We start from the raw sequence: 25,745 nt of genomic DNA on the forward strand, positions 1-25,745 counted from the left end.
CGCTGGAGGACGGAGACAGGACGACTATGTCCACTCTGGGCTGGTAGCGCCACTAGGCGCTCAGTGCGGTGCGGGCTCACTAGACGGAGCGCGCTGCGGGGAGGTAAGTCGGCCACCGGCCCGCCGGCCGGCGCCCACCTTCGGCCTCTGCCCGCGCTGCGCGGCAGTGTCCAGGGAGCGCGCTGCGGGGCTGGGGTGGCTGCCGCAGGGGCCGCGTTGCCGCAGAGATGCGGCCAGATGAGGCGGCACTGCGGCATGCGCCCAGGGTAGTGTCCTGGCGACACAGCCACGTTGCTGGGGGCCCCGTGTCACTCCCACCCCCGCCCCCGGGTTCCCCGGGTCCCCGTGTCTGGGCGGTGCGGCCGCGTTGCCGCGAGCCTCAAGTCTCCCGTGTCCCCTCATGTTGGGGCGTTGGGGCCGCGTTGCCGCGGGTCCCTGTGTCCCCCGTGTCGGGGTGTCACGGGGTCCCGAGCCCCTCATGGGCCTCCTCGTCTCCCCTGGCCCGGTGTGGGCGGGGCGGGCGCTGGATGGCCACGCTTCCCGTCATCGCGAATCCAGATAGGGGATGCCAGGCGCCGTCACTGAGGGTGCTGTCACTGAGACGTCCCTTCTCAGCAGGGTCTGGGGGTGGTGGGAATGCGGGGCCCTGTCTTGGGGTGCTGGGCTGACCGGACCCCCGTTGCCCGCCGGGTGCCTCAGCGCCACCTCTGGGGGCGGGGCTGTTTTTGCCGCAGTGGCGGCGGGCGGGGCCAGGGCCGCAGTGGGGCAGGGCGAGGGCTGTCCTTCAAGCTCCGCCCAGCCCGCAGTACTTGGCTGGTTGCCATGGGGTTGCCGCGCAGGCGCCGCCCTGATTGGCTGTTGGAGGGCTGGGGCGGGGCCAGGGCTGTCTGTCAATCTCCGCCCGGCCTGCAGTACTTGGCTGGTTGCCATGGGGTTGCCGAGCAGACGCCGCCCTGATTGGCGGTTGGAGTGCGGGGGCGGGGCCAGGGCTGTCCGTCAAGCTCCGCCTGGTCTGCAGCACTTGGCTGGTTGCCATAGGGTTGCCGCGCAGGCGCCGCCCTGATTGGCTGTTGGAGGGCGGGGGCGGGGCCAGGGCTGTCCGTCAAGCTCCGCCCAGTCCGCGGCACTTGCCTGGTTACCTTAGGGTTGCCGCGCAGGCACCGCCCTGATTGGCTGTCAGCGGGGAGGGGCGGGGCCAGGCTGTGTGACTGCGGCACGGCTGGCCAGGGGCGGTCTTGTCAGGTCCCGCCTGACCAGCGCCATATTGGTGATGCTTGTCGCGCAGGTGCGGCCCGGGCTGGCTGACGCTTTGGTTGCCTGTGGCCTTGACCGAGAGGGGAGGTGGCGTGGCGCTATCCCCTGTGCTCTTTCTTTGCTGGCCGGGCAGCAGCAGGGCTGCACGGATGGTGTTTGCAGCCTCCGATAGAGCTTAGCGCAGGGTCGCGGGGCCCCCTTTGCGGCAAATGCGGCCTCCACAGCATTCTCATCTGAAAATAGCGATTCAGTCTGTAACGACTGGGGCCGTAAGACCGCACCCTGCCATTGTCTAGCTTTTGTGCCATACGATGCACCTGGCCTCATTTTGTGGGGTGCCAGGCTGGGAGCGGATGAGACTGTTTCCAGGCACTGAAGGATTGGGTTGGGGGCGGGGTTCCAAGAGTGACTGACAGGTAGAGCCGCCTCCCCGTAGTCTAGCGGCTGCTGCTTTCTGGTGAACGACAGTTGGGCTGGAAGGGCGGAGGAGCAGAGGGAAGAAGGCAAGGGGAGGGCGGGGCGCCCATCCCCAGGGAGGGGGCGCTGAGTCCCGCCCACCCTGGCCGTGCAGTCAGTGCTAGCACCTGGGGGCGCCGGATGTACACTGCGCAGGCGCCATTGTGAATGACAGTGGCTCCCAGGGATTGGCCTGGGGGAGGAGCTACCTTAGTGATTGGGCCAGAGCCCCGCCTACTTCGATGACATCTTTGCAGCTGTGGGGGGGGGGAATGAAGAGGGGTGACGTGTAGCTCAGGTGATGTCCGAATGGTAGTGGCTCTAAGGGATGGGCCGAGGGTGGGGCTGTCCTCCTGAGTGACAGGCCTTGATCCCCGCCCACTGGCGCCATCTTTGCTGTTTGCTGTAAGGAGCTATATGAATGACAGCACCGGCAGAGGGCGGGGCCAGGGCTCCTTATAGGCCCGGAAGCCCCGCCCCCCAGCGCCATCTTTGCAGGTCGCTGTACGAACTACATGCATGGCAGTGCCGGCAGAGGGTGGGGCCGGGCTCCTGTTGAGTGATAGGCCCATGAGCCCCGCCCTCTCTGGCGTAATACTTGCTGAGGGTGTGCTTGATATTCATTCTACATTCAGTATATGAATGACAACAACTACAGAGGGGCAGACCCGAGGGCGGGGCGCCCTGTGTGACGTGATGGGCGCTTCTGCCTTGTGGTCATCTTCGCTGTTCACCTACGGAGGTACGTCATGACGGAATGACAGTGCTCGCGCTGGGGGGGGCAGGGGGCGGGCCCGGGGTGGGGCTGACATGGTGACCAATGGGCCCTCGGCCCTGCCTATTGGCGCCATCTTCGCTGGGGAGCCAGGGAAGGTGGGCCGGAGGTGTGGCTGACAAGGTGAGGGATGGGCCAGAGGCCCCACCCACCGACGCCATCTTTGCTGGCGAGCCACGGAGGGCGGGCCCGGGCAGGGCTGACACGGTGAGATGGGTCCAAGGCCCCGCCCAGCGGTACTATCTTTGCGGAGGAGCCATGGAGGGCGGGCCCAGGGTGGGGCTGACTTCTGTGGCTGGTGGCAGCTCGAGCCCTGATCATCCCCCTGGCGGCTGTGCGGGCACTGTGCAGGTGCTGTGTGGAGTGACAGCAAGCTTGGCTCTCGCTGTGGCCCCGGGCTGGGCCTGGAGTGTGGAAGGCGGCAGCGAGGCCCTGCCTGTCACCCTCTGGGAGGCCGCAGCCCTGCCCGCCCTCTCAGTCGGAGCCTGAGGACCCACGGGGGCTGCTGCCGTGCAGACAGCGGGCCTCATAGGTTCGGGAAATTGAGCTTACGTGTTCAGCTCGATTCCCCAGCCCAGGGAGGTCCGCTCAGAGATCCGGACCTGGAGGCTGGAGCAAGGGGTGGGGCCCAGATGCACGGGGCGCATAGGCTTAGGGGAGAAGGCCAGAGCCGTGCTGGGGACCTGAGACGTGGGGTCTTCACGACCCGGAGGACATGGAAACATTAGAAACTTTCTTTGGAACTGCACCTGCAATAAGCTGTTAACAATGTTAACATATATTGATAATGGGTACATGATGCAAAAAAAAAAAAAAAAGAAACTTTACGCAAAATCCTACGTTTCAGAACGATCCTTAGGCAGACCCGGGGGCGGGGCCTAGGCAGCGGGAGGGGCAAGGCCTGGGCACTGGGGAGAGGGGCGGGGCCCAGACACAGATGAGCGGATGCCATTCTCTTGGGGAAGCAGTGGTGCAGCTGTCAGTCTAGGGAAGGGGGCATGAGGACGCAGTTGTCAGTCTAAGGGAGAGAAGGGATTACACAGCTGTCAGTCTAGGGGAGAGGGGCGGGAGTACACAACTGTCAGTCTAGAGGAGAGGGGCGGGAGTATGCAGCTGTCAGTCTAAGGGAAGGGGTGGGATTACATAGCTGTCAGTCTAGGGGAGGGGGCGGGATTACACTGTCATTCTAGGGGAGGGGGCGGGAAGATGCAGCTGTCAGTCTAGGGAAGGGGGCGGGAGTACACAGCTGTCAGTCTAGGGAAGGGGCGGGAGTACACAGCTGTCAGTCTAGGGGAGGGAGCGGGAGTACGCAGTTGTCTAGGGGAGGGGGCAGGATTACACAGCTGTCAGTCTGAGGGAGGGGGCGGGAGGATGCAGCTGTCAGTCTAGGAGAGGGGGCAGGACTCAGCTGTCAGTCTAGGAGAGCGGTTGGGAGTACACAGCTGTCTGAGGGAGGGGCGGGAATACACATCTGTCAGTCTAGGGGAGGAGGCAGGAATGCACATCTGTCAGTCTCGGGATGGGGGGGGCGGGATAAGCAGCTGTCAGTCTGAGGGAGGGGACAGGAGTACACAGCTGTCAGTCTAGGGAAGGGGGCAGGAGGACGCAGCTATCAGTCTGGGGGGCGGGAGTACACAGCTGTCAGTCTAGGGGAGGGGGCGTGGTGTGGGGGCTGCTTACGAGGAGCCAGCCCTCCCTCCTCACCTCTTCCCCCCCCCCCCACGACCATATGTGCAGAACCACTAGAGGGCTGTGCAGCTGCAGAGGCCAAGGCTTGGGGCGAGGGAAGGGAGGGGAGGGGAGCAAGGAGGCCTGGAGGGAGGTGGAGATCTCTGCCCTGTCTCCACTAAGGGAAATTCTAAGGCGCTTTTTAATTTTTCCAGACTGGGAAAGTAATGCACGTTAGTCACGTTTGCTGCTTAGTACTAACTGAAGTGCACACTTGAGTGGCAAGCGGTAGCTTTAGTCATGGCTGATGCTTGCGCATCATCAGTAATGGTGCAGACTCCCTAATGCATGAGCTGTTTAACCTGTCCAAAATGCACTCATCGACCCCAGGAGCAGAAAGAGTCATGCTCTTTAGATTATGTGCCCCAAGAACCTGCAGAGGCCTGCCTGTTTGCTCTGGGGTCCAGTGTGCTGGTAGTCCACCAGGAGAACGCCAACAGTCGCCAAAGCACAGCACCTGTAATGAAAAGGCTCACGGTTCTGGTCTAGCATGCCCTGGCAGAGCGGCTCCCACCACCCTCCATCTTGAGATGTCTCACATTCTCCTTTCCTCCCACAGTTCTGCCTTCTTGATCTTCACCCTTTTTGACCTTGATCTTCACCCTTCTTGACCTTCACCCTTCTTGGAGACAGACTGGCAAGAGGAGGAGGGACTTCGTCCAAACGCTAGGTGGCTGGGTCCAGGTGAGTTGCACTAACTCCTCACAGTTTCACAACTTGAGAGCAAACACTGTCATTGTTCGCTTCAACACTGCCTTCCTGGACACGTGTCACACATGGCTGCATGGCTGCAAGGGCACCGTTGGTGCTGCACTCACACTGACCTGCCTGGTGGCCAAGCAGTTGCTAGGGAGACCCTTCTTGGCTGCACCCCACCCTTCCCAGTATCCCATGGCTCTTCTAACTCGCAGATACTCTCAGCCTCTCCCTTTTTCTTACTGGGTGATTTAAGAAGCATTGAGATATTCAGCTGATCTGCTGATATTGACCAAGTGCATACTTTGTGCCAGGTACTGGGAACATAGTCCCTCATGGCAAAGGAAGTATTTTTCTAACACGCACACAATCTTATGGGCAGATATAGTGTAGAAAACACAATTGTGTGATTTATGCCTTTGAAAGAGAGTATGTACTACAGGCAGCTAACGTAATCTCAGAGGACACACAGGACCTGCCCGAGGTCACTGGGGGCCTCGGAGGTGAAACCCGAACCCTTGTGTGTGGGGATTGTAAGGGAAGAAGGAGACAGAGGAGACAGAGATGTCCCAAGGGACACAGAAAGAAGAGCCACAGGAAGAGCCGGTGACAGCCGACTGAGGCGAGAAAAAGTAAGTTTTTTAATTCATTGTGAAATGTCCTCAAATTGCTGGTATTTGGGCTTCCTGAAGTAACACAAAGAATGTTCATGTAAAAGCCATGCGACAGTCACATCGATCATCTGGCTGCAAGATACAGGAGGCCAAGGGTACAGGGAGACACAGGGGGCTCTCGGAGAGATGATGGCTTGGCTGGGGTGAAGTAGGGTGCTGAGAGGGAGACTGGGAAGACCCTGTCTGGTTTGTGTTTGCTGGTGGGTTCAGTTGGCACCATGAGTCACATGGTATGGGGAAGTGTGGGGACTAGGCAGACCTTGGCTCTGGGGAGTAGGCGGGGTCATCTCCGTCTCATTGTCTACCACATGAAGCGCAGACTCTGGGAGGCTTTTTTTTTTTTTTAATACAGAAATACTTTCTTTTTATTTTATTTGGGTAGTCCTTAAGTTATTTCAACATTTTGATTTCTTCCCTGGGATTGTATTTTCATCTTCCTGTACTATTTTCTTTCAAAATTTGCGGATTTTCTATCTGACTGTTGAAGATCATAGATCTTACAGTGTTCACCAAATGCTTCAAATACATGCCTATTAGAGAGGGAAATTCATATCTATGATGAGATAAAAATCTTATAAAAGAGAATGATAGTCTTATCTCCTCTTTTTTCTGTGTCTTGGATAGAACTCCATTGAATAATGTCCAATATTATCACCCTGAAGGCTTTCATTTCTAGGGCTTAATTGATAGAGCTTAGCAAGAGCAAGACCTGAGTTCAAATCCCAGTAGACTCAGTAAAAAGAAAAACACCAAAAAATAAAAAATAATAAAAAATTTTAAAAAAAGAAAAAGAAAAACACCAGAACTGTTCGCTTCTGCCTTCCTGAATAAATTTGGTCCATGAATTACCAGTGCTGTCTTTGACTTGGGATTTGAAGTCATTCTAGTTTAATAAAGAGAACTGGAAGCCTTATTCCTCAGCCCTGGTTTGGTCTTGTGGCTTGGGAATGGCTTTTTCTGAAGATGGAGGAGGCCGAACCCCAGCACCCTCCCTGGTCCTGGACATGTGTGCGATGCTTCTCTAACACTTTTACATTTCTTCCATTTTTTCTTAGTGCATGTATCTCTTCCTTTAAACCGTTTGCAGGTGCCTACGTTTTGACTTGGTTCCTGAGGTAGCTGCTTGGTCTGACGTTCCAGGAAGGATTCTATTCCCAGACAGGTGATTATACACCTGAGGGCATCTCTGTGCCAGCGAGGAGGGTCAGGGCTGTGCTGTTCTGTAGTGTGGAGGCCGAAGAGCAGGGTCTGGGGCCCATGCCTCACATCTCCCCTTAAAGTGCTGCATGTAGCACATCCCAGCACTGATCCATCTTCCCGTCAGTGTACTGAGGTTCCCGAGCCCACCAGGGATGCATTCCAGTCAGCTCCCAACTCACTGGATAGTCCTTAAGTTATTATTTTTTCAGTCATGGGACTTGAACTCTGGGCCTGGGCGCTATCCCTCAGCTCTTCAGCTGAAGCTGAGTGTTCTACCACTTGAGCCACAGCCCCACTTCTGGTTTTCTGGTAGTTTATTGGAGATAAAAGTCTCACAGACTTTCCTGCCTGGGCTGGCTTTGAACCACAATCCTCAGATCTCAGCTTCCTGAGTAGCTAGGAAGACAGGCGTGAGCCACCAGCGCCTGACTTTAGTCCTTAAAATATTAAGCACAATAAATTATTATTAAGCACATTGCTGTGCAAGAACTGAGGCAGGATGGGTACAGATACAAAGGGGAGCAGGTGGAGGGGAATTCATGCCCCAGAATGAATATTCTTACGGAATTTCAGTTGGAAAGATAATTTGAGGTAAGAAAGTTGAGCCCAAGATATTCTGTCTTCCCTAGAAACAACCTATCCTGCTGCTGGCATTCACTGATACTCTCTCTGTGCATTCGAGCCCAGTTTGCAGTGTGTCACAGCAGCGCTAATGTCCCGTTTTGTGTCAGACATTGCCACCGGGGAGTGCAGTGACAGGGAAACTCCCTGGTGCTTCTACACAAGGTCCCAGATGACCCCTGGGAGGCCAACAAGTAACCCTAAATAAATAGACCCTTGAGAAGGGCGCCCAGCCTCCCTGCAAGCCTAAGCAGGCCAAGGGAGGTGAGCATGGGGATGTTCTTCACATCCCACCCGGTGGCCACCAGCCCCTGAACCTGCTGGGCACTTAAGTGAACTTGTGCAGATGAGGAGCTAACTTTTCAGTTGATTGCCTTTCTAATGGCAATCGCAGCGTAGGGCCAGCACAGGACCATGGACGGCACAGGTCTGGAGAAATGGACGCTTGTGACCACAGCACTCCCAGCTGTCAATGCTTGCATTTGGATTCTGTTTTCCAGTAGTTATGTTGAGGAAATGAATGGCAGGACTCACTCCCACTCTCCGTGACTTCCCTTCCCTTTGCCTACAAAAAGCCTCACACCCACTTTTAGTAGGAACATGTTCCCCGTGCTTTGAATTGAGCAGGGGAACCGCGGGGTTCCCTAGCTTCCTGGAGCTTCGTGGGTCTCAACAGAATGTGGGTGCCATGGTGCCCCTTCTGCAGGTTTCCAGGGTTGTCAGCGGAGTGGCCAGCTGTCACACTGCCATGTCAGAGCACAGGTCTGTGTGTGTCTGTGCAGCCCTCTGTGCAGAAGCCATCCTTGCATCCTGCATGTGCGTGTGCATGTGTGGGTGCGTGTGCGTGTGTGTGTGTGTGTGTGTGTGTGTGTGTTAGGGCACCTCTTATCCCAGAGCCTGTGGGCAGCGTGGGTGGGGCTGGTCCTTGACCTGTGGGCCATGTGTAAATCTCCTTACAATCCACAGTTGCCCCAGTACTGATTGTCACAGGCTGCCTTGTCTTTCCTGTTGACTCATGTTTGGTTCCTCCAGTGGGGACCTTGCTTAGAGAAATGCTACCTCTAAATCACTCATTCACCACCTAACCTGAAAAATACTGGGCCCCAAATCTCTATGAGCAAGACAGTGACCTGGCTAACGAGCCGGATGCCATCCTAGAATTGTCTCACAGAGATTTCGGAACTTATTCTATGTGGATTCTGTTGGGCCTCAAAGGACCCTGGCCACACTCAGAAAACTCTGCCTTGATTGGTTATAGCCGGAGATCACACCAAGGAGATTATCAGGCTCTTGGTTCTTGAGTAGTACCTGAGAAGCTCAAGCCTTGGGTGTGAGCTCGACAGCCAGACAGCTGTGAGAAGCTGGTTGCACTGCTGGAGAATCCCAGGATGTACCAGCGTGAAGGTGAGACGCTCTCAATGCCCCAAACGTGTCTCAAAATGTGTTCAAAGGGCCCCTGATGAACAGAACACCCTTGGCTGAGAACTTCACCTGGGCAGAAAGAAGAGATACTTACATTTAGAGGAGTGGGGTTGGCAGATGGCCCCTTGGGTGGGGTCCTGCCACTGACCAAAGTGGCAGCCATGTTCTCTACTCAGGCGTCAAGTGGCCAGAGTGGAGGGTCTGGAGGGAGAAGGGAGTTCCCGTCTGTGGGGGGAGCAGGAGTGGGGGAGAAGGGAGGTCCTGTCTCTCAGTTGCGGGTGGGGGGGGCAGAGAAGGGAGGTCCCATCTCTTTGTGGGAGGGATAGGGAATGGGGGGAGAAGGGAGGTCCTGTCTCTCCATGATGGGGGGGGGGGGTTGGTCTCAGGGTAGAGTGGAAGAGGCAGCTATAAGCCTGTATCTGCTGTCCACAGACGACGCCAACAGCAACGGCGACATGAGGTGGAACCGAGGAGGAACACCCCCGGCCCGCCCAGCGCCCTCCTTCAGCAGTGAGTAGCCCAGTCACTGCCTTAGCACATCCCACCCCAGAGCACTCTGCCCCAGAGCACCCCACCCTGCCCCAGAACACCCTGCCACACCACAAAACACCACACCCCAAAGCACCCCACTCCACCCCAGAGCACCCCACTACAGCCACCCCACCACAGCCACCCCACCACAAACACCCCACTACAGACACCTTCACAACAGACACCCTACCACAGACACCCCACCACAGACATCCCACCACAGACACCCCACCACAGACACCTCACCACAGACATCCCACCACAGACACCCTACCACAGACACCCCACCACAGACTCCCTACCACAGACACCCCACCACAGACACCCCACCACAGACATCCCACCACAGACACCCCACCACAGACACCCCACCACAGACATCCCACCACAGACACCTCACCACAGATACCCCACCACAGACACCCCACCACAGACACCCCACCACAGACACCCCACCACAGACACCCTACCACAGACACCTCACCACAGACACCCCACCACAGACCCCCCACCACAGACACCTCACCACAGACACCCTACCACAGACACCTCACCACAGACACCTCACCACAGACCCCACCACAGACACCTCACCACAGACACCTCACCACAGACCCCTCACCACAGACACCCCACCACAGACACCTCACCACAGACACCCCACCACAGACACCCCACCACAGACACCTCACCACAGACACCCCACCACAGACACCCCACCACAGACCCCCCACCACAGACACCCCACCACAGACACCTCACCACAGACCCCCCACCACAGACACCCCACCACAGACACCCCACCACAGATACCCCACCACAGACACCTCACCACAGACACCCCACCACAGACACCCCACCACAAACACCCCACTACAGACACCTTCACCACAGACACCCTACCACAGACACCCCACCACAGACATCCCACCACAGACACCCCACCACAGACACCTCACCACAGACATCCCACCACAGACACCCTACCACAGACACCCCACCACAGACACCCCACCACAGACACCCCACCACAGACACCCCACCACAGACACCTCACCACAGACCCCCCACCACAGACACCTCACCACAGACACCTCACCACAGACACCCCACCACAGACACCCCACCACAGACACCCCACCACAGACACCCTACCACAGACACCTCACCACAGACACCCCACCACAGACACCCCACCACAGACACCTCACCACAGACCCCACCACAGACACCTCACCACAGACACCTCACCACAGACACCTCACCACAGACACCCCACCACAGACACCCCACCACAGACACCTCACCACAGACACCCCACCACAGACACCCCACCACAGACACCCCACCACAGACACCCCACCACAGACACCCCACCACAGACACCCCACCACAGACACCTCACCACAGACACCTCACCACAGCCACCCCACCACAGACACCCCACCACAGACACCTCACCACAGGACACCCCACCAGAGGACACCCCACCACAGGATATCCCACCACAGTATACCACAGGGCCATTTCCAGCTGCCTCCCAGGAGACCCCTCTGCAAACTACTCTTCATGGTCAGTATCACTGAGGTCTAAGGGAAAAATAAGTGAAAGGCAACTTTTTATATCAAACTGCACACTGGTTTCTGTGGTCTTTTACAAAGCAAAATGTTTAAAGCTACTTGGTCTCTGCTCCAGATTGTGCCAGCTTCCTGGGACAGTTTGTGGGAGGAACGTCCATAGAACCTTTCAGAGAGGGCAGTGTGTCCTTTCCTTAGGTCTGGCTCTTCACAATAGAATAATGTGTACTTGACAGCCCAAGGCCGACATGGAACTCAGTACTTGACCCTTAGGAATGGGAGGCAGTGGAGGCCCAGCAAAGGGAATAGGCTTCCAGTCTGAGCAGGGAGGGTGTAGCCCTCGGATTCAGATCCATCTTCTCAAAAAAGGAGTAAGGCTGGTGCTCCCTTCTGGAGGAGGCGTAACCAGCGGTGTCAACGCACCCCACTAAACACAGGGCCTTCTGACTCTCCAGGCGACCGGGACCGGGATCGGGACGGGGACTGGGATCGCAGGGGCAGAAGCAGGGACGTGGAGCCGCGTGACCGCTGGGCACACAGCAGGAGCCCCAGAGGCAGTAAGTCCATGGCTGCTGCCTCCCACACGTGCTGTGTACAGACTTGGGGGAGAAGTCCCCACTGCTCAGTCCACACAGTCCAGGTCCTCAAAGCATAGGCTGAAGCTCGGGCTTCATAGTCCTCGGTGGTGCTAAGCAGTGTGTGCCACAGACACTGTTTCCCCCGCGCTGCTGTGTGCTCCACATTTTTCTTAATTAGGCAGCGGGACGTCCTCAACTTATGGTCAAGAAAAGGCTTCGAGGGGCTGGGAAGGTGGCTCAGTGGTAGAGTGCTTACCTTGAATGCATGAGGCCCTGGGTTCGATTCCTCAGCACCACATAAGCAGAAAAAGCTGGAAGTGGCGCTGTGGCTCAAGTGATAGAGCGCTAGTCTTGAGCTGAAGAGCTGAGGGACAGCACCCAGGCCCAGAGTTCAAGCCCCACGACTGACAAAAAAGAAAGAAAAGGCTTGGAAGACTCCCACCTAGTGATATTCACTGCTACTGTGTGGGCCGGGGCTGTTTGCCAGCTAAGCCAAACCTCAGTTTCCTCATCTGTAAAATGAGTGTGGTGACTGCTCCTATGCCATTGTGAGACTCAGTGAGGTTCACGTGTGCATGCATGTATGCACACACTCATATGCCTACCATGCTGCCCAGCACAGAGGCACCCTGTGTTAATGGCTATGTAGTCACTGATCAGTAGGTTGGTGAAGGGATTTGAGCTAGATACTGAGGAAGGGTGAAAGGAGAGCCCAGGACCTTAGTCCCAGCCTCAGTGCCTAGGTGACCCTCCAGGGCCACACCTCTGGTCCCTGGTGAGAAAACCAATAAATAGGCCCAACTACTGCAGGAAAGAGGCTGGCGGGTGCTATGCTTGGGCCCAAGAATGTGAGGTGTGACCCCACCCAGCTCTGAGATGAGGAGCCAGAGGCCAGGGCTGGGGCTGTCTCCATGCAGCCCCAAGACTAGCTACACCCTGACAAACCCAAGCCCCGCTGAGCCAGCCTGGGCCTCCGCTGCTCCTGATACCTAGTGTCTTCCCAGGGCTGCCTCATCGCGACCTTTCCCTGCCTGTGATGGCCAGGGCAAGTTTCCAGATGGAAAGAGAGGAGGACGGTGTCTCCATGGATTACGAGTCCCGATCCCAGGTATGCTCAGGTTCCCCCCTTTCCAGAAGGCTGTCTCCATTTCTCCAACACTGTTCATTTGCCCCTTAGAGGCCCATTTGTGGCCGGGAGCCCCTGCTCGGCCTCACCAGGAGTCAGGCCCCTCCCACTGGTGGCCAGTGGCTGAGTGGCTGCAGCCTGTTCCCCTGTGCCCCTGAGCATGTGGCATTTGGTCGCTGGGGAGCCGGGAGACATAGAAAGTAGAGCCAGGGAAGGTACACCTTGCAAAGCAGCCTGGCCAAAGAGGAAAGACTGGCGCTGAAGAAAACTGGGCTCCAGCCTGGCTCTGCCACCTGCTACTGTGTGGGGCTGGGCTGTTTACCAGCTAAGCCAAACCTCAGTTTCCTCATCTGTAAAATGAGTATGGTGACTGCTCTTAGGCCATTGTGAGACTTGGTGAGGTTCACATATGCACACATGCATGCACACACACACATGTGCACACACAATGCCTACCATGCTTCCCAGCACACAGAGGCACCCTGTGTTAATGGCTGTATAGTCACTAATCAGTAGGTTGGTGGAGGGATTTGAACTAGATACTGAAGAAGGGTGAAAGGAGAGCCCAGGATCTCAGCCCCAGCCTCAGACAGGGGAGAGGCACCAGTGGCTGAGCCTGCTTCTTCAGCCAAGTGCCTGCCCCTCAGCAGAGTATAGGGAGGCCCTGGAAAGAGCAGTGTGGACCAAGATGGGCTCCCTACCCCAGCCCTGCAGGTGCAGGAACAGCCGCACAAGCAGCACTATATGTAATCGTCCAGTGTGGTGTCCTGGACACAGCACAGAACACTAACAAGAAGTTTGGATGGAAGGAACAAGTCTTAGAGGCATGACACTTCATCTGTTTGGGGGGGGGGGGGGATGGAGTGGCTCCATTGGAGGCTGCAGTGAAGGACCCCTGAGGAGCAGGGAAGTACAGTGAGGACAGATGGGAACCAGGAAGTAGTCAGGCAAAGGCCTGGATGCAGGAACTGTGTGAGAACTAGACAGCTGCCCAATGGGGGAGCATTGGGGGATGCCCAGAGGCACTCTGTGGGGACTGTAGATGGACTTTGTCTAGTTTTTTTGCTTTTTGTCAGTTGTGGGGCTTGAACTCTGGGCCTGGGTGCTGTCCTTGAGCTCTTCAGCTCAAAGTGAGCACTCTATCACATGAGCCACAGTGCCACTTCTGGTTTTCTGGTGGTTTATTGAAAATAAGAGTCTCATGGGCTTTCTTGCCCAGGCTGGCTTTGAACTGAGATTCTCAGATCTCAGCCTCCTAAGTAGCTAGGATGACAGGTGTGAGCCACCAGTGCCCAGCTTTTTGTCTAGTTTTGTTTTTAAAACATCTTGACATGTGAAGAGTCTGAGAGCCTGGTCCCCACTGACTGCAGTAGAGGCGGGAGCAGCAGGTTGTGTTTTAAAGGTGTACACCGACTGTTTCCTCTGCCAGCCTGCTTCGTTATGGGGTCGTGCAATATTGGCAGCATTCTCGGGCCTCTTCTCTGGTCAGCCTTAACTACAACTCAAGGACAGTGAGGTGCCATTGCTGATGACAGGCCACAGTCTCAGGGCCACTACTGCCAGTGGCTGGTTTTTTTGGTCGGTCGTGGGTCTTGAACTGTGGGCCTGGGTGCTGTCCCTCAGCTCTTCAGCTCAAGGAAAGCACTCTACCACTTGAGCTACAGTGCTACTTCTGGTTTTCTGGTGGTTCATTAGAGATCAGTCTCACGGACTTTCCTGCCTGGGCTGGCTGTGAACCATGATCCTCAGATCTCAGCCTCTTTTTCTTTTTCTTTTTTCTTTCTTTCTTTTTTTTTTTGGTCAGTCATAGGGCCTGAACTCTTGGCCTGACACTGTCCCTCAGCTCTTGAGCTCAAGGCTAGCACTCTGCCACCTGAGCCTCAGCCCCACTTCCGGCTTTTTCTGCTTATGTGGTGCTGAGGAATCGAACCCAGGGCCTCATGCTTGCAAGGCAAGCGCTCTACCACTGAGCCACCTTCCCAGCCCTGATCTCAGCCTCTTGAGTAGCTAGGATACAGGCATGAGCCACCAGCACCCAGTTCCTTTTTGTTTTATAGGATCAAAGTAGTTGAGAATTTATTTTTTATTTTTATTTTTTTATTTGTTGTCAGTTGTGGGGCTTGAACTCTGGGCTTGGGCGCTGTCCCTCAGCTCTTCAGCTCAAGGCTAGCGCTCTACCACTTGAGCCACAGCACCACTTCTGGCTTTTTCTGCTTATGTGGTGCTGAGGAATCGAACCCAGGGCCTCATGCATGCAAGGCAAGCATGCTACCTCTGAGCCACCTTCACAGCCCCAGTAGTTGAGAATTTAATATGCACTATTTTTTATTCAAATCAGGCATGTAGATAAACAAATACGAGAAATTTCCCATCTGCCATTGGCTCTGTGCCCAAGATGGTGGCTCCCTCGCTCCAACCCTTCCTGAGGCCTGGACGCATCTGTCCTCTGCCACCCTGGCTTCCTCGGCCCTGGCTTCCTCAGCCACCGCAGGCCCTTCCAGGCACATACTCACTGCTGAGTTAAGCAAGAGCCAAGGCCCCTTCCCAAACTTGATGAGGACAGAATTCCTGCCTGCCAGGAGCTTTGCTGTGTGGTAGGGGAAGATGGGCACCCAAGAAAAGCCAGCCTTAGGAAGGGCAGTGTGCTAGTTCTGCCACACCTCCAGAATTTTATGATTACTTTCTTAACCACAAAAAGGTTTCCTGAAGCTCTGAGTCATTTCTCCACCTCGGCTGTTGTCCGCTTTAAAGGCCTGGACCTAGGCAGGGGCCTCGCTTGTCCTACATCTGCTCACACAGATGGCCTGTGCACTTCCTGAGGAACAGGAGCCTTTGACTTTGCAGAGCTCCTCTCCTTTACATTTTCCATGCTGCTATGGTGTCAGAACGAATAAATTTCCTTTCCATCCCTTTTCTTAATATTTAATCAACACATCCCACTGCAGAAATCCCACATGATAGTGTCTCAAGGCTCACAGGTGCCCTCCCTCCATTTCACAGTGAGGAACCTGAGGACCTGCCAGATTGCTGTGTCTGAGGCTGTGTCCGCCTGCCCATGGTGCAGTCCTCCCTGGATCCTTAGGTGCTCTCCAGCTCCACAAGGTGGAGCCCACGGCAGGGTCTCCCTCTTCTAGTACCTTTTCACACCTCAGGGTCATCCTCCCGGAGCCAAACCTTGCCAAGGGGGTTGCAATTCTAGTTCAGCCCCAGCGACAGCAAAATCCTTTAAGGATGCTACAATAGAACAATCTCCTGAAAGGAGTTTCAATCTCTTTGGAGAAGTAGCTATTAAAACAAGTGGTAGTTGTAGATGAAAGCCTCTGATGCATGCAGTTATCCCATGCCATGTGGAAGGCCTCACACTGGAAGCCTCCATTTGGCCTTGCTGTGGAGTGGAGGAACAGGGATGGAGCGTGTAGCACACGCCCGGACCAGATACCTGCCTGGCACGACTGCTCCGTGGGTGCCCTGTGCATGTCCATACTTGGCCTGCTCACGCTTTCCTGCCAGTCCCTGCGGTGCACACTGAACCCTCCCACCTGCCGCCCAGAGCCCTCGGCAAAGCCTTTGCTCCTGCTCAGGACCACCCTGAACTCTCCTTCCACAAAGCCCATTTAGCATTGATTATCTGTATCCCCATTTACTGTTTACTGTTCTCTAATTGTTTCATGAGTCTTTTCTCTCCAACCAAATTATAAGCTGCATGAGGGCAAGGAATATGTGTCATGCGTCTTTGGGATCTGCCTCAGAGTGTAGCACCAAGGTAGGTACAACGTAGGCCCCTAGTCACACTTGGATCACTCAGACCCCAAACACTGTGAGCACTTCCTCTATGACTTCATGTATGTAGCCCCTTGCTGCCACCCTTGTTCTCTCTCTGGTCGTCCGTGGGACAGACACTCACTGAGCGCTCTGCATTTGCTGTTGCAGGATGCCGAGTCATACCGGAGTGTTATGGAGGCCAGCGAGGACAGGAAGTCTCAGAACCCGATCCAGGACAACATGGAGAACTACAGGAAGCTGCTGTCACTGGGTGAGTGACGGCCCCCGAGGCCGTGGGAGGGTGCTGTCCCCCTACTTGTCCCGGGCGGAGGAAGGATGGGTCCATGTCAATGCACCGTGTCTTGATGGACACGAAAAACACCTGGGACGGTTTTTAAATAGGGAAGTGAGTGAGCAGACTTCTTTTTTTAAAGAAACCTCTCTGGCTTTGGTTGAAGAATACATCATACCTGGGCCTAGGTGAAACAGGCATAGCTCTAGCCAGAGTTGATACTTTTTCTAGAGTAATGAAAGCAGGGATTTTAAAGCACCTTTACAATGGGATCTTGTATTCTAGGTAGACTCTTCCAGACGGCATGTAGTCTAGTTGTAACAAGCACCTGAGTGTGCAGGTCTATAGCTATGGGGCCATGCAGAGCTCTGGTGCTGAGGTAGATAAAGAATATCAGGGCTGGGAAGGTGGCTCAGTGGCAGAGTGCTTGCCTTGCATGCATGAGGCCCTGGGTTCGATTCCTCAGCACCACATAAGCAGAAAAAGCCAGAAGTGGCGCTGTGGCTCAAGTGGTAGGGTGCTTGCCTTGAGCTGAAGAGCTGAGGGACAGCGCCCAGACCTAGAGTTCAAGCCCAGGACTGGCAAAAAAAAAAAAAAAAAAAAGAATATCAAAGCTGGGCACTGGTGGCTCACAACTGTCATCCTAGCTACTGAGGAAGCTGAGATCTGAGGATCACGGTTCAAAGCCAGCCCAACCAGGAAGGTCTGTGACACTCTTATCTTCAATAAACTACAAGAAAACTGGAAGTGGCACTATGGCTCAAGTAGTAGAGTGCTGGTCTTGAGCTGATGAGCTGAGGGACAGCACCCAGGCCAGAGTTCAAGCCCCACAACTGACCAAAAAAAAAAAAAAAGAATATGGAAGAGGAGGAGGAGGAGCCTGGCATAGTGGCATATTCCTGAAATTTCAGTGTTCATCAAGCTGAGACAGGAGGATTATAAGTATGAGGCCAGCCCAGGTCCATATTGAAACCCTGTCTCAAAAACATAAAAAAGTAAAATCAAAGCAAAAAAAAAGAATAGGAAAACCACAGAGGCCACTGAAAAAGAGGTTGCAGAAAAAGGCTAAAGGAGATGCTCTCCTGTGTGGACTCCTAGGGAGGTTGACAAACTTGAGTGTATCAGCACGGAAAAGGATTAAAATGCAGATTGGAATGGGATGAAGAATGGATAGTGGGGAAATGAGATGAGTGAGAGACATCTGAAGAATGCCACTTCCTATTTAATGCCTCAGAGAAGGAGGGCACAAGTCCATCCTCCAGCCAAGTCTGAGCTGTGGTATTGTTCTTGTGAGCAGGGGTGCAGCTTGCTGAAGATGACCGCCACTCCCACATGACACAAGGCCACTCCTCCAGAGCCAAGCGAAGTGCCTACCCGAGCACCAGTCGCGGTGAGTGCCTGGGCGGCCCCCAGAGGCCCCCTCGGCCCTAGGCCACACATAGCTCACTCACACTTGACATTCCAACATTTCGCAGACAAGTCCACCATTGTTTTGTGCAAGTGTGGAGGGCTAGGGAGTATTTACATTTAGGGTTTCTTTCCAGGTCTGAAAATTATGCCTGAAGCCAAAAAGCCAAGCCACCGTCGGGGGATCTGTGAGGATGAGTCTTCTCACGGAGTGATCATGGAAAAATTCATCAAGGATGCAGCACACGGCTCCCGGTCGGGAAGAGCCAGGGAGCCGAATGATCGGCTGCAGAGGTTCCCCAGAGTGCCAGATGACCACTGGAGGGACAGTTCGTTAAACCGCAGGGAGCCACTGGCCCCTCAGAGGGGCTATGAGGGGAGCGCATTTAGGGGAGGCTTCAGGTTCAACCCCAACCTGATCTCTAGAAGGAGGGCTCTGGAGAGGAAAAGGCGCTATCATTTTGACACAGAGGGGAAGAGCGGGGCTCATGAGCATAAGGGCAGTGCCAGGAAGAAGCCCTTTGAGTGTGGCAGTGAAATGAGAAGGGCCACGGGCACGAGCAGCCTGGCCTCAGCCTCCTCCTCAGAGTCACAGCCCAGTGACCTGGGGGCGACACCCTACGTGTGTGACGAGTGTGGGCGCTCCTTTACCGTCATATCAGAGTTCGTGGAACACCAGATCATGCATACGAGGGAGAATCTCTATGAGTATGGCGAGTCCTTCGTTCAGAGCTCTACTCCCAGTGAGGGTCCGAGCCAGAGTCATCAGAGTGGAGGGAAACGCTTTGAGTGTAGAGAGTGTGGGGAAGCCTTCACTAAGAGCGCCGCCCTGGCGGAGCACCGCAGAATCCATGCCAGAGAGTACCTGGCTGAGTGTAAGGACCAGGAGAGTGAGGAGCAGGCCCTGCCCAGCCCAACCTTCAGTGAGCTTCAGAAGATGTATGGCAAAGACAAATTCTATGAGTGTCGTGTGTGTAAGGAAACCTTCCTTCACAGTTCTGCCCTCATTGAGCACCAGAAAGTCCATGAGGTAGGGAGCTGTGGTGGAGATGAGGCCAGTGAGCGTGACCATGAGCCAGGGCGTGGGGCAGCCTTCATGCCCGGCGCAGCCCTGAGAGAATTTCAGAAAATGTATGGCAAAAACAAGATCTACGAGTGCAAGGTGTGTGGGGACTCCTTCCTCCACAGCTCCTCTCTGAAAGAGCACCTCAAAATCCATGCCAGGGGAAACCCATTCGAAAGCAAGAGCCCAGCCTGTGAGGGGGCCTTCACACCTAGCCCATCCCTCAAAAGACGTCAGAAAACTTACACCAAGGAGAAGTTCTTTGACGTTAAAGATGGCCGGGATCCCTTTATGCAAAATGCAGACCTCAGTGAGCAGCAGAAAATTCATTCTCGAAAGAACTTCTTCAATGGCCGTGGATATGAGAAGTCTGCTGTGCATAGCATGCCCTTCACTGAATCTCAGAAGAGTCACACCATCACGAGACCACCTGAGGATGAGGAAGAGAAGAAGGCATTCACCATCAGCTCTAATCCTGATGAAGCCCAGACACCTCCCACGAAGGAAAATGCCTACGAGGGGAAGTTCTATGAGAAATCTAATACTCACCGCTTAGGCTCTGCAGAAGCTCAGAAAAGTGTGGCTGGGTTCACTAAACCCACAGTGCCCGCAATGCCCGCCACGCACAGCTCAGAGGTCCCCAACTACATGAAAGCCCGTTTTGGAGAGAATTCCTCTGCAGGGAAGGAATACTTGGCTTCCATTACCCGTAGCCTGGCTATTCCCAGATCTCTGAAGCGTTACTATGTTAACAAAGAGGCAGGCTGTGATGAGAAGGGAGAGTCCTCCACTTACCTCTCAGACCTCCACAACAAGCGCCAGAAGATTCCTGCCAGAGAGAGCCCTTATGATGGGGATAGTAATGATTACAGAGATGCCACCATGCCAAGCACATCCTATGCAGAGCCTCAAAGAAGCCTTGCTGGAGACAGAGCACGTGAATTCAAACAAGATGGTGTCTTTTCAGTCCCCACCACCAGTGTCCGCAGCCACCAGAAAGCTCGTGCCAAGAAGAAGTACATTGAGCCCACTGTCTATCATTCCCTACCTTTTGGTGAGCTGCCAATAGTTCGCCCTAGAGAAAAGCTCTACGAATGCCAGGAGTGTGGCGAGTCCTTTTATCGTAGCTCTGACCTCATTGAGCACCAGAAGATTCATGACCGAGAAAAGCCCTCTGGAAGTGGGTACTATGAGCGATCTATCAATCACAGCATGACCACTACTAGTCCTCAGACAAGTTATACCCAAAAGCAGTATGCTGAAGAACAAGCACATGACAAATCCAACAAGTCTGCTACCAACAACAGCCTCCCTGTGCAATGGAACATCTGTACCCAAGAGAAGACTCCTGGGGAGGAAACCTATGCTGAGAAGACCCAAGGTCAGACCCAGGAGCAGAAGATGGACAGTCAGGAGACTCAGGAGCAGAAGATGGATGGTCAGGAGGCCCAGGAGCAGAAGATGGATGATCAAGAGACCCAGGAGCAGAAGATGGACAGTCATGAGATCCAGGATCAAAAGATGGACAGTCAGGAGATCCAGGATCAGGAGATAGATGGTCAGGAGATCCAAGATCAGAAGATGGATGATCAGGAGATCCAAGATCAGGAGATAGATGTTCAGGAGATATATGTTCAGGAGAGCCAGGATCAAGAGATAGATATTCAGGTGATCCAGGATCAGGAGATAGATGTTCAGGAGATCCAGGATCAGGAGATGGATGCTCAGGAGACCCAGAGTCATGAGATGGATGCTCAGGAGACCCACTGTGAAGACACCTGTGATCAGGGGATCAACAGTGAGGAAAGCCAGGGTCAGGAGATGGATGACCAGGAGAGCCAAGATCAGGAGACAGGTGAGGACACTATCAGCCAGGTGTCAAGCTCGGATGAGCAGAAGGATGAGCCTGAAGACACCATCTATGAATGTCAGGAATGTGGGCTGGGCTTCGTGTACCTCACAGACCTCACAAGCCATCAGGACGTGCACAGCAGGAAGTGCCTCGTTGACAGCCGTGAATACGCGCTCTCAGATGTACACATGCATTCCCTCAGTGAGTACCAGAAGGAGTGCGCTGGAGAGCAGCTCTTTGAGTGCCCCAAGTGTGGTGAGTCTTTTATCCATAGCTCCTTCCTGTTTGAGCATCAGAGAGTCCATGAGCAAGATCAGTTGTATTCTGTGAAGGGTTGCGATGATGGTTTTATCTGCCTCTTGCCAGTGAAGTCGAGGAGGAGCCGAGCTGCTGAGAGGAACCCCGCCGTGGCGGGGGCGGCCATCCGCTGCCTGCAGTGTGGGCAGGGCTTCATCCACAGCTCAGCCCTCAACGAGCACCTGCGGCACCACAGGGATGAAGAGTTCCTGGAGCAAACGGAAGGGGGCGAGGAGATCTTTATCCAGACCCTGGCCCTCACCGAGTTCCAGGGCAGTGAAACCGAGGAGAAGCTCTTCGAGTGCACCGTCTGTGGAGAGTGCTTCTTCACAGCCAAGCAGCTGGGAGACCACCACACCAAGGTGCACAAGGATGAGCCCTATGAGTACGGGGCCTCCTTCACCCATGCCTCATTCCTCACTGAGCCCCTCCGGCGGCCCGGGCCCTTCTATGAGTGCAGGGACTGTGGGCAGGCCTTCATGCATGACACAATCCTCACCAAGCACACGGTGTTTGACCCTGAAGATGAAGAGGATGATGATGAGGAGGAGGAGGAGGAAGAAGCGGCCACCGCACAGGAGGTTGAAGTCAACGTCCTCATTCCGCAGGAAGTTCTGCGCATCCAAGGGTCAAATGTAGAAGCTGCTGAGCCAGAGGTGGAGGCGGCTGAGCCAGAGGTGGAGGCGGCCGAGCCAGACGTGGAGGCTGCAGAGCCGGACGGAGAGGCAGAAGGACCTGATGGAGAGGCGGCTGAGGCAGATGGGGAGGCTGAACAGCCCAACGGAGGGGCCGAGCACCCCAATGGGGATGCTGATGAGCCAGATGGTGTGGGCATTGAAGACCCAGAAGAAAGGGTGGAGGAGCCTGAGGGGGATGCTGACGAGCCGGATGCGGCGGGCATCGAAGACCCCGAGGAGGAGGGCGAGGAGCAGGAGAGGCCTTACTACAACTGCCAGGAGTGCACTGAGACCTTCACATCCAGCGCAGCCTTCGGGGAGCACCTGCGAGCCCACGCCAGCCTGGTCCTGCCCAGCAACGCCCCAGGAGAGGGCGCAGGCCCCAGTGCGGCCCAGTGGGTTGACCACCAGTACTTCAGATGTGACGTCTGCGGCCAGCTCTTCAACGACCGCCTGTCCCTCGCCAGACACCAGAACACCCACACCGGCTGAGCAGAAGGGGCCGCCACGCCTCCCTGCCCAGAGCTGGACCGTGCCAAAACACAGAGAACTGAACTTATTCCAATACCAAGAAACCACCTTAGGACATGCACACCCAAGGTAGCATAGACAACCCAGACTGGACCGTGAAGCCGCCTTTCCTCCTAGCTGCTAAGGTGGCCACCGCTGCAGCTGGGGAAAGGTGCTGCACGCAGCACAGCCTCACCCTCTACTCGAGGGACCAGACTAAAGACACACCTTAGCGAACTTCCAGTGTCACTCCCATCCCTGGAGCGACTTTTCCTGCCATGTACATAAATGAGCAAATCGTAGCCAAAATGGGATCATGTTTATTTGGATTTAATGTGATAAACGGTCACAGTTTACTGGGCAGAGGTACCTTTCCTGGTTCTCTGATTTTTATTTTCTTTTTTGGAGGAGGAAGAGAGCAACAAATTAGAATATATTTGTAAGTGTCTTAGATCCTGAAAAAGATTTACTGTGCTTGAACTGAACCCACTAGTTTCCCTTTTTGAGTGCTGTGTTTGATCTCTTGTCAATTGTCTTGTGAGGTGCAGACACGGGCGGGAAGGAGTCTCTTCTCTTTGTGTTTGAGAGAGAAGTAGTTTGAACTTCCTCCAGCACCTGTCTATCTGCACCTAAACCACAGAGCCGCGAGCATTTCCTTGCTCCGACGGTCTTTGTCACCCAGGCCCACTTGTAGCCACATTGTACCTATCTTGCTGTGGTTCTCACACAAATATTAGTTGGGTTTTTATATGTGTTGTTTTGTTTTTAATAGCTAACTCGGTGTGTGTTAAGTAGTGAATCAAGACTTTTCCCTGTAAATGTTTTATCGCTGCCTTTAAAGAATGGGTTGTAACCATGGCTAGATCACAGCAGTGCCTGAGGAGCTGGCCAGCCTGGAGCGGCTCCCCACCGTCCTGGCAGCGTCAGCCCTGGTGGCTTCATTCCATGCTGCCACAAGTCGGCTTACCCCTGGGTGCCCAGGGGCCAGCCTCTAGACTTTTCTATTGCTCAGTTCTCCTGTTCTTTACCTGTCTGAGTCTGTAACCCTGCGTCTAACTTGCATTTAAAAAAAAAATTTTTTTAAAGCAAAAACACACAAAAAAAGCTTTCTTTGTAGTCAACCCAAGCTTGTGCTATGGACTCAGCTCCCCAGCAGCCTTGATTTGCTTTGCTGCCTTTGATCCTTCTCTTTCAAGCTTCCTGCGCATTTCTGAGCTGTCAATTTTGTGTCGTGTTCTCTGACCTGATTTTTCCTCTTAATCACAAATTGGCCTCAGAACTTGGGGTCCCTATGTCCTCCTTTGCTCCTTTGCTTCCCCTCCCCTCGCGTAATGGCTAGATAAACAAAAAAATGTTGGCCTTGAGTTGGCTGGGGAAAAAAAAAATTTAAAATTTAAAAAATTCAAAAAAAAAGGAAAGAGATCTGTGGAGAAGAGTACAGACGTGAGTGCAGGCGTCTGACAAGTGCTACACGTCGGGCTCTTCCTCCTCCAGGTCTGTAGGCAAGGCAAGGTGTGTGGGAAGTGTGAGGATGAGGGAGTGCCAGAGCCCAGGGAGGTGGGAGAGCTGAGCTCCAGGAACAAGAACGCCAAAGAGGGGGCTCCTCACACACACACACGCTTGCACGCCCGGGGCCTGGGAGGGGAAGGAGCGGGCTGGAGGCCGGGGTGGCAAGAACGAATTGAGCAGTGTCCTGGGCAGTTTGGAAGAAGTTGAAGGTTGTCAGCATAGAAAGACACAAGGTTGGAACTGACACCCAGGGAAACTGAGGAGCGGTGGGTACGCTGCATTGGTATGAATTTGGGGGTTTGTTATTGCTGGCTTTCAGAAAGAAACTTGCCAAGAAGTTAGGGTGTCCATTCCAATTTTGAGTGGAAGTGCAGGAACAGTATCAATGCCAAACAGCAGAACGATTAAGTAAATGTACCCTTCAACTCTTGCAGCTGTTTAAAAATGATAATCACAAAGAGTTATGTAGCAATGGAAATATATTTACAGAATAGTACGTGGAGAAAGCAGGACACAAAATTATATTTATACTACAATTATAACTGTTTAAAGAGGTATGCTTATAGTCAAAAGCTATTGTGTTGTAGGCATATAGTCGAACATTATTTTCTTAACTTTCTTGAATGTCCTTTCATGGTAGTGTTAGTACAAAGTTAATGGTCCTATTTCCATTGTGAACATGATTTGAACTCACTATAAATCATTTGGAAAACAGAAAAGTGGAGGAAAAAACTATCCACCCCCTGACCATCCAAAGACAGATATATTCTTCAATATCATTCTTGTCTCTGTGCACGTTTATGATTATAACTGTCAAAATGTGTATTCAAGATACCTGTTAAATTACTCGTGGAATTATGACTAAATACCTTCATCACTATTTTCTCCTTTAAAATAATGTCCTGGTAACAGCATTTGTTCTATATGTCACTATTTCAAGCATCATACACACCCTGAGGAGAAATTGGAAAATAGAGAAAATTTAGGAAAGGGAAAAAAAATCAATCCATATTCCCCAACATCCAACAACTACCATTAAGATCATTGTATTTCCTCCATCTTGTATCCGTGCACAATCTTGTGACTAGAACAGTGTTAAATATGTCTACATAAAGTCTAAAATGAAAAGAAATGTGGAAAATAATTAAAATCGTGTCGTGGGATTATGGTTAAATATTTTGTTCCAAATTTCTAGAATAATCTTTGGCCTTTTGGTAACAAGCTTTATGTACGTATTTTTCCATGACAAACTCAATACATGCTCATAGAAAACTGGGCAATTCAGTAAAGTAGAAGGAAATCCACTTGTGCTCCCAACAATTAGCGTTACCACCTTGATCTGTGATAAGATGCACAAGTGTGAAAGACAGGAAGAAATCTGGAGACAAATCAAGAGCTAGCTCTGTGGTTGTTGTGGAATTGCCCTTTGCTGTACTGCCTCAGTTTTTCTGAGTGATCTTTCTCATAGTGTTTGGGTAGTTTGCTTCTATTATCATATATCTCATTATATATGCAGTATCTGTTCATTATAGAAACCTTGAAGCTGTGGCAATGTAGAAGAAACTCGCCATATTTTCACCGTCCAAAGGCCGTGGTTAACATCTTGACGTATTCATCTTGTCTCTGTGCACAAGCTTTTGGTTCGTTAATATGGTTGTAGTTGTTCTACCTGTAATAGTGTCATCAATAAAAATAAAGTTAAAAATAAGGTATTTCTCAGTCTTTTGTCCATTTAAAG

The 25,745-nt window shown here is 53.5% G+C and overlaps 2 protein-coding genes across 2 annotated transcripts in view; both read left to right on the top strand.

Annotated features, from left to right (window-relative positions):
* Peg3 (paternally expressed 3) lies at positions 1–25,720 on the top strand. Its single transcript, XM_042683148.1, has 11 exons — positions 1–103; positions 4,773–4,897; positions 6,671–6,745; positions 8,663–8,808; positions 9,259–9,336; positions 11,390–11,491; positions 12,517–12,620; positions 16,569–16,671; positions 17,990–18,082; positions 18,237–20,779; positions 20,870–25,720. Exons 4-11 carry the CDS (start codon positions 8,793–8,795, stop codon positions 22,478–22,480), a joined length of 4,650 nt encoding a protein of 1,549 aa, XP_042539082.1. The 5' UTR covers positions 1–103; positions 4,773–4,897; positions 6,671–6,745; positions 8,663–8,792; the 3' UTR covers positions 22,481–25,720.
* Zim2 (zinc finger imprinted 2) overlaps positions 22,576–25,745 on the top strand; it is a 17,505-nt gene continuing 14,335 nt past the window's right edge. Inside the window, exon 1 of the mRNA XM_042683190.1 lies at positions 22,576–22,670. Coding sequence (XP_042539124.1) covers positions 22,576–22,670 — 95 coding nt within the window. The remainder of the gene's footprint in view (positions 22,671–25,745) is intronic.

This window comes from Dipodomys spectabilis, unplaced genomic scaffold, assembly GCF_019054845.1.
Source record: "Dipodomys spectabilis isolate Male_0828 unplaced genomic scaffold, ASM1905484v1 ptg000080l, whole genome shotgun sequence".
Classification (NCBI taxonomy): domain Eukaryota; kingdom Metazoa; phylum Chordata; class Mammalia; order Rodentia; family Heteromyidae; genus Dipodomys; species Dipodomys spectabilis.